This window comes from Miniopterus schreibersii (assembly GCF_964146895.1).
Source record: "Miniopterus schreibersii genome assembly, chromosome: 19".
Taxonomy (NCBI): Eukaryota; Metazoa; Chordata; class Mammalia; order Chiroptera; family Miniopteridae; genus Miniopterus; species Miniopterus schreibersii.
The window spans coordinates 39,662,679-39,671,559 of NC_138119.1; the positions used below are offsets into that span (position 1 = coordinate 39,662,679).

Sequence of the window (8,881 nt, forward strand, 5' to 3'; positions counted from 1 at the left end):
TCCGCGCCGCCTCCCTCGCCGCCTCCCGCCGGGTTCGCCGCGGTTTCGGCGGAGAGGCCTCTGGCTCCAGCTCTTCCTCTGGGCTTGGACTGGAGCCGCCGTCAGGGGACTGGCCCAGACCCTTCCCGGACCTCGTCGGCCTGCGCCCCTCCCGTGGGCCCGGGACCCCGGCGCTGTCGGAGACGTTGCCTCCCTCCCGGCGCGAGCGCTCCCGGGCCGAGGTGCGCTGGCTGCGGCCGAGCGCGGGCCTGGGGGACCCGCAGACCGCGGTCGCAGCCCCGCAGCCCCGCAGCCCCGCAGCGCCCCGCAGCCCCCCGCAGCCCCCCGCAGCGCCGCAGCCCCCCGCAGCGCCCCGCAGCGCCCCGCAGCGCCCCGCAGCGCCCCGCAGCCCCGCAGCCCCGCAGCGCCCCGCAGCGCCCCGCAGCCCCGCAGCCCCGCAGCGCCCCGCAGCCCCCCGCAGCCCCCCGCAGCGCCGCAGCCCCCCGCAGCGCCCCGCAGCGCCCCGCAGCGCCCCGCAGCCCCGCAGCCCCGCAGCGCCCCGCAGCGCCCCGCAGCGCCCCGCAGCCCCGCAGCCCCGCAGCCCCGCAGCGCCCCGCAGCCCCCCGCAGCCCCCCGCAGCGCCGCAGCCCCCCGCAGCGCCCCGCAGCGCCCCGCAGCGCCCCGCAGCCCCGCAGCGCCCCGCAGCGCCCCGCAGCGCCGCAGCCCCCCGCAGCGCCCCGCAGCGCCCCGCAGCCCCCCCGCAGCGCCCCGCAGCGCCCCGCAGCGCCCCGCAGCCCCCCGCAGCGCCCCGCAGCCCCCCGCAGCCCCGCAGCGCCCCGCAGCCCCGCGCCACAGCTGGACGCCCACCGACCGAGGACAACGCTCCCTTGTCCTTGTGTCAGGCTTGTGGGTGACACCCACAGCCAAAAGAACCCGGGTGGGGTGGGGTGGGGCGAGCGCGCCTTGATTTGTGTGTGGGGACGGCCTGCAGAGCCCAAGCACAGCCGTCACTTCCAGAGGCACTCGGGGCTTCGGGGAGGAGGTGAACGCGGGAGCCGAGCGGAGCGAGAGGCTCCTGCGTCCTCGGAGGGCGAGGGGGAGGAGTGGGGGAGCAGCCCAGGCGACGTCTGTTCCACAATAAAACATGTTTACATGTAGTCCTGCACCTTTCCTTTCAGGATTTAAATATCATAAATTCCGTTATTTCTGCATCAATTGAAAATGCAAGTTTGCATTTCCATAATGCAAATTTAATACTTATCACGGAACCCACCCAAGACTGATACACAAAGATGCCAGGAAGATACCAGGAGCCTGGCTTTACAGGTGAGCCTGCAGTGGTCCCAGAGCAGGAACAACAGTGATCTCTCCCCTCAAATTAACCTGCAGAGCACATAATTGATGGAAATGACTCATTGAAATTCAAACCAAACATTAAGTCAATCCTCTTAATACCAGGGCTCATCTTAAAAATAAGCAAGAGAGAGAAGCTGAATCTATCCAAGGCTTGGGTGAGAGAAAGGCAGGGGAAGAGAAAAAGGAAAACATTCCAGATGGGAGTATGAGAGGTTCCATGAAAAGCAAAATCATTTCAGATAATTGCAAGGAGGGAAGGCAAGGAGGCAACAATCAGGAGAGCTCTGATCTGAATGATTTTTCTGGCCATATTTGTGTTAAAATTTAGCTCTGAGCATATAGACACTCCCATAATTAACCTCAAACTCTACCCCAAAACCTTCAGGAAATTCTTAAAATGTAAATTAAATTCACCCTCTTTAGTCTGTATGTTAAAGCCTATCAGAACTGGCTTCAACTTTCCTGTACAGACTCGTTTGCTACGATGCCCCTTCAGGTTCCCCCAAGTCAAGTCAAAGTGGATGGCCCCAGATCTGCCTTGAATATGCCCAATACTCACACACACACACACACACCACGTTCTTACCTCTTTGTCTCTGCTTTTGCTGTTCTGCCTACCTAGATACTCTCACTACCTGGGTACATTTCCCCTTTTCAAAATAGCAAGCATCCTTCAAGGCTGGTCCACAGCTAACTAATATTGCTTTCAAGACATGACCCCTACTTCCTCTGAACTTCATTTATTAAGTAAATTTTTTTTAATCTCTGTTACATGACAGTCCCCCTGCCGTTGCAGCTGTATGTGCCGCCTTGGTACCCCAGCACTTAGTTCGTCCTCCTACAGCAAACGTCCTGCTCTGTTATAGCTGATTGTTGATAGGTTTGTCCTCTGATCCTCCTCTCTCTGCCTCCCCAAACTAGGTTTTGAACTCCTTGAAGGAGGAACTTAAATTTTGTGCTTCTCTCTGTTACCTGCATGCCTGCATTTTACATTAGCTGGCACTCAGCTGGCACTTGACTAAATTGAAATGTGCTTAAACTGCAGCATAAGGTATTGAAAGACTTCCTGACAAAGAGGGAGAAGTTAGGAGATTCTTCCCTGGATATTTTCCATTTGATAAAAGCTTCCATCTGGGAAGAATCACCCAGGATGCAGGGAGATGGGGGTCAAACAAAAGAATCCCAAAGGACCTGGTCATCTCAAGAAGCCTGTAATGCAACCTATGGTAATCGAGATAACAGTGAACATCCTGCTTCCCAAGTTCTCTTGGGAAACCTGCCTGTAGATCCTAGGGCTCTGGGGGAGTCATCTCAGGCAAGGAGTCTGGGGAGGAATCCCCTTTTCATGGCCTTAGGGTTCAGGCTCCCCTGCCCATCTATCCCTCAGAGAAGTGTGTGTGTGTCCCTTTTTCTGTCCCTCTCCCTCACCTCCCCCCTCAACATTCCAGCCTAGGGCAGGGGAAGGCCAGCAGACAAAAGTCCTCTGTGTATGGGGTGGTATGTGTCCCCCCACCTCTCCACCCAGAGGACACAATGCCCTTTCTGCACCCTGCACTCTACCCCCCTCCCCACCACCTCTCAACTGCACATGCCAGGCTGCAATTGGTTACTGGCTCAGGACGGCCTCCTCACACTGGGGCCCCAGGGGATTTTAAGCAGGTTCCAGGAACCCCTGCTCAGTTCCTGGTCCCCCACTCTCCCAACCCCACAGACCCTGCCCCAGCTATGGCTCCTGGGGCTGCCTGGTCCAGCCCCGGTCCTATCCTGACTGCGCTGCTCTTCTCCTCTTTGGGTAAGTGGAGCCACACCAGCCTGGGGGCCCTGGAACTCAGGTTCTCCCAGCAAACTTCCCACTGCCTGCCCTGTACTACCTACTGCAATCGAAGAAAGAGCAAGAAAGAGCAGGAAGGGGATATTATGCTCAGAGTACAAATATACAGTTTGGAGGGAGGCATAAAGGTGTTCTGTGAGAGGAGAAGGTAAAAGAGACTGTAGAGGGCTTCCCTGAGGTGGACCAGACTAGACCCAGGTTCAAAACCAGTAACATTCCCCAGAGCCACACTGAGGGCCTAGGGGCAGCAGTGTCAGAGCGAGGTAAGTCCCTACTCACCGCCTAGTACAAAGGTACCAACCCTTAGTTTCCCTGAAGGGAAAAACCAGAGATTGTGATCTAAGGAAAGGTCCCAGGTTTGTGGTCCCACTTCCTTGGGTCCTTTGCCTCTTGGTGCCTAGATTTCTCTCTGTGGACCAATTGTCTATTATGTGGGTAAAAGATGTAAGAAGGAGGGTCTGTGAGATCCTAGGATTTTGTTCATCGAAAGCTATCTTCCTTTGTAAGTTGATCAACCCCTCCCTTGCCCCATAGAAGATGTTGGGTGAGCAAGAGAAGGTCAAAGCAGGGTTATCTGAATGGATCCTTCCCTCCTTTTCTGAACTGTCCTGGAGCAGTAGGCAAATGGGTGGGGGCTGCTCAGAATGTCCAAGGTTGTTCTCTGATGTCAGCTTCTTGAGTCTTCAACCCAAACCTAGACTCTTCTGGGGTACCCTGAGGAAATGTTGGACAAGGGCATGGTGAGGGAATGAGGACAGGGAATCTTGAAGTATAAGGGGAGAGAGTTCTGTCTGAGCACCTGTCCCACTCAGCAGAGCTAAAGGGCAGGGGGGTGTTAGAACAGGAAGAAGAGAAGGTAGGTCCAGTGACTAACTTCCCTAGCTGCATTTGGGATTCCCAAGAAGGCTCTAAGGTGGAGGTCCCAGGCAACAAGTCAATGATATTACATGCTGAGGTGGGAGATTCAGAACTCTGTGGGGGTGGCATGAGTCCCCAACATTGCTCAGACAGTGGGTCTCTCTGTTCAGCTGCTTGTTCCCCCTCCCATAGAACAAAAGGGTCTACAGTTGCCCCCACCCAAGGCCAACCCACACACATAATCTCCCTGGAATGGCCTTCCTTGTGTGGGTGAGTCTTTGGCATGGCACTGGCCCAGAATGGCCAAGAGGAGGGTGAACCACAGAGGGCTCACACGCAGAGTCATCTGAACGCTGGGCTTGGGTTCTTGCTCAGTACCCAGCTTCCCTTGGGTACTGGATGAGGCCCTTTCCTCCCTGACCCCCCAGTCAAGAGCAAGCTGTATGACAACCAGAGAGTCAGCAGTGAGGAGAGTTGGGCCAAGGAAGAAGACTTACATTCTCTAGTTATCTTTTTTTTTTTTTGTAGGAAATTTGATTTTGCTTTACTGTGAAATACTATGCAGCTTTTAAAAACAAGATTCTCTGTGAATCAACAAGGAAACTCCCTACACATATTCTTTTTTATACATATATATATTAATATATCTTTATTGATTTCAGAGAGAGGAAGGGAGAGGGAGAGAGACAGAAAGATCAATGATGAGTCATTGATCAGCTGTGTCCTGCACGCCCCCGACTAGGGATGGAGCCTGCAACCCGGGCATGTGCCCTGACTGGGAATCGAACCATGATCCCCTGGATCATAGGTCGATGTTCAACTGCTGAGCCATACTGGCCAGGCTATACATATATTCTTAAGCATAAGTACCTGCATATCTTGAGTTTATTACATTTATATTGAGTTTGATTCATAAAAAAAGGCTACACATTAAACTGATAACAAACAGGAAAGGAATTGGTTGAGATATCAAGAAAGACTTTAGCTTTATCTCTTTTGCTTGAATAGTTTATAAGAAGAATGTAATATGTGTTACCTGTATAATTTATAATAAATTTTAAAAATTGTAAAGCCTACATCATAGGAATAGCTTAAGGGTTTGATACTGAGCCTGAGGGAAAGTGAAACTGGAGACAAACTCCAGCTTCTGGTTGTCCCCAGGGAGTGGTCACTGCCGTTCCCTTCCCTCTTAGACATGCTGATGTGCTTGGACCAGCGCAGCATTTCGCTCAGCTGCTCAGTGAGTCCAGAGACTAGGCCCTCAGAATTGATCACTTCTGCCTCAGTCTCTGCTGTGACCTGACAGCCTGGACCTGCACTGATGTCACCTCCTCTGTGTCTGTGCTGGGCCCACATGTACATCTGACCCTGCTCTGTATTTGCAGTGCTGTCCCCGGCCCAGGCCATTGTGGTTTACACGGACAGGGAGGTACATGGTGCTGTGGGCTCCCGAGTGACCCTGCACTGCTCCTTCTGGTCCAGTGAGTGGGTCTCAGATGACATCTCCTTCACCTGGCGCTACCAGCCTGAAGGGGGCCGCGATGCCATCTCGGTGAGTGCCTGGGGAATCCTGGGATTGCATAACAGAATGGGTGTCTCAAAGACAGAAAAGGGAACTGGGGGTAAGGAGGGGGAAATCCTTTATGAACCATAACCCCAACTTGGCAGAGTGTCAATCTTTGTCACCCTGACTAGTGTCTATCTGCACTGTCCCCTCCCCAGCACTGCCCACCCTGCCCAGGATCCCCTCCCCTGTGGCTAGAGCTGTATGCTTCCCTTGCTTCTCCTAGATCTTCCACTATGCCAAGGGACAGCCATACATCGACGAGGTGGGGACCTTCAAAGAGCGCATCCAGTGGGTAGGGGACCCTCGCTGGAAGGATGGCTCCATTGTCATACACAACCTGGACTATAGTGACAACGGCACTTTCACCTGTGATGTCAAAAATCCACCAGACATAGTGGGAAAGACCTCTCAGGTCACACTCTATGTCTTTGAAAAAGGTGTGAGAGAAGACAGAGGATGGGATCTGGGAGGCAGAAAAGGCAGGGATCAGGGAGGAATGGGAGGCTGGAGGAAGAGGTCAAATGCCAGGCTAATGCCAGTCAGGCTCTGGGAGGGTGGGCAGAACACAGCTTTGGCCCCTACCTCCCTGCCCACAGGGAGGAGGTGTGGGGCTAGGTCCCCCTGGGTTCTCACTCGCTTCCCTCCCCTCCCAGTACCGACTCGCTATGGGGTGGTGCTGGGTGCCGTCATCGGGGCCATCCTGGGCGGCGTGCTCTTGCTGCTGCTGCTCTTCTACCTGATCCGGTACTGCTGGCTACGAAGGCAGGCGACCCTGCAGAGGAGGCTCAGGTAGGGACCAGGGGCCACTCCAGTGGCGGCGGGAGGGCCAAAGGGAAGGGGCTGCGGCTGGCGCCCTGTGGGGGCCCCACCCACAACCTCTGTCTCCCCGCAGTGCCATGGAGAAGGGGAAACTGCACAAGTCTGGGAAGGACACGTCCAAGCGTGGCCGGCAGGTTAGCGGGGCTTGGGGCCTGGACAGCTGGGGAGGACAGCCCTGGGCGCCGCCCAGCAGAGTGAGGGGTGGGCCGGGTGACTGACGTGCGCCCCTCCCCAGACGCCGGTGCTGTATGCCATGCTGGACCACAGCAGAAGCACCAAAGCTGCCAGTGAGAAGAAGTCCAAGGGGCTGGGGGAGTCTCGCAAGGATAAGAAATAGCGGTTAGCGGGCCGGGCGGGGGCTCGGGGGTCAGGGGCGGAGTCCTCCAAAGGCGCTCAGGTGGTGGTCATCGAGATGGAGCTTCGAAAGGATGAGCAGAGCTCGGAGCTCAGGCCTGCTGTCAAGTCCCCCAGCAGAACCAGCCTCAAGAATGCCCTCAAGAACATGATGGGCCTGGACTTGGACAAGTGATCAGCCCCAGGCCCTGCCAGAGCTGGGGGACCCAGGCTCCTCGATGCCCCGTCTAGGTGCTTTCCTCCTTAGCGCCCCAGCCTGCCCTGCCCTGCCCTCACTTCCCTTTGAGATATAAGTTTCATTCCAAAATTCATTTCCCAGGCACGGCATATTCTCCCCCACCTTCACCCTCTGGCTTTCTGGGAGTCCAGGGCCTGATCCTACCCTGCACCGCCCCCAAGGACTGTGTGTTTGGTGCCTGTCCCTCTGGCACCGAGAAGAAAGGGACCTTGCTACCCTGCGCCTCGACTCCAGGCCACCTGCATCCCCACCCTTGCACCCCACAGCCTGCCCCTCTGCCTTTTCCCACTCTGACCCTCCCTCCGCTCGGTCAGGTGGTCCAGCTCCATACATGTCCTCCCAGCTAACACCGAGATCATCCAGATCAGCCTCTCCTTCAGGGTTCATTTAAGTGGTTAGTTTTCTTTTTTTAATCCATGCTTGTTTGTTTACCAGTGCCTTTGCTCTGCCCCCGCATGACTGAGTGCCAATGACGTCATGTGGATGTTTTGATTCCCCACCCCCATTAAGTCCTTCATGGGGAGCCAGCCCAAGCAGAGGGGCCCTGACCCTCAAACCTCAGCTACAGGATTGGTGCCCTCTGACCGCTCTGGAGCACTGTTCTGGGACTCAAGGTCATGGGGAAGGAGAGAGACGGTGGATCCACACAGGTCAGGGGCTGTGAAGAGGGGCAAATGAGCCTTAAGAAATGGCTTGTAAACAACCAAACAGAAAGGAGGAAAAACAAATGAGAAATAGGGGGAAAGGGAAGAGGCTGCATTTCCAGCCACAGGGGTTTCTTAGGATTTTTCTACATTCTGTATATTTCTTCTCAAACCCCCAAATATCCTTATATGTTTAATAAACACTGACATTTCCAGAAGCTGCTGCCTTCATCTCCAATTGCTCCATTCTTCTGGGAACAGCCCCTGCCTTTCTCCCACCTTCCCTCGCCAACTCCTCCTGTTCCTCAACTAGTTTCCGTTAAGAACCTGGTTTTATGGTCTAGGCTCACATAGTTCAATGAACTAGACTCTGAAATAGGCTCACAAGATACATTCAAACACTCAACAAACATCGAGTGGGCTCATACTATGTGTGAATCTGTGAGACAGACGCTGCATTTACACTTGGAGGGAAGATGGAGAGGAAGGGGAGGCAGCAGATCATTGCAGTGATTCCAGGGAGGACTGGTTCTCGGGAGCCCAGTTCAGCAGAGTTGAGGATGCTGCCAGGGGCCACTCGCACTGCAAACAACTCCAGAAATAATGGAAACACAGCAAGGGTGAGAGGGTGGGAGAGAGAGGCAGAGTGGGCCTTAAGGGCAGCTCCTTAAAAGGACATTAGGGCAGGGGTGAAGGCAAGAATAAGAGATGGAACCCCGGCCAGCGAGGCTGTGGTTAGTGTCGGCCAACGCACCTGCGCACCGGAGGGTTTGAATCCCGGTCCAGGGCATGTGCCTGGGTTGCAGGTCCAGTCCCCACCTCCTGCTAGGGTGCGTGTGGGAGGCACCCAATCAATATGTCTCTGTCACATTGATGTTTCTCACCCCCACCCCTCACCCACCTCCTTCTTTCCCCCTCCCCCCTCCATTCCACTTTTTTAGAATCAATGTTAAAAATATCCTCACTCCTTGTGTGAGGATTAAAAAAAAAAAAAAAAAGAATATGATATGGAAGAGACCTGAGTGGGAAGAGCTGACTGCTGGGGCAGGGAGAGAGGTCAGCAACACAGTCCCTGTAGCAGGTTGTCAGGCAAGCAGGATCCTTGTCCATTTAGCAGCCTGACTTTCTCCCAAGATCACCTCCCAGTTTGAGCTTTGGGAACAGGCTCCAAAGCACCCCTTCTCAGACCTCCAGACCTCTCCACCTTTGTCAGGATGGCTGGCCCAGCTCTGCCA

General features: G+C 54.9%; 1 protein-coding gene across 1 annotated transcript; it reads left to right on the forward strand.

Moving 5' to 3' along the window:
- The first annotated feature begins 3,019 nt into the window (after positions 1–3,019).
- MPZ (myelin protein zero) lies at positions 3,020–7,864 on the forward strand. The gene is given in 7 exon segments (XM_081121931.1): positions 3,020–3,127; positions 5,410–5,576; positions 5,815–6,028; positions 6,245–6,380; positions 6,484–6,544; positions 6,646–6,744; positions 6,748–7,864. Coding segments are annotated over 7 exon segments (936 nt in total). The 5' UTR covers positions 3,020–3,060; the 3' UTR covers positions 6,940–7,864.
- The last annotated feature ends 1,017 nt before the right edge of the window (positions 7,865–8,881 follow it).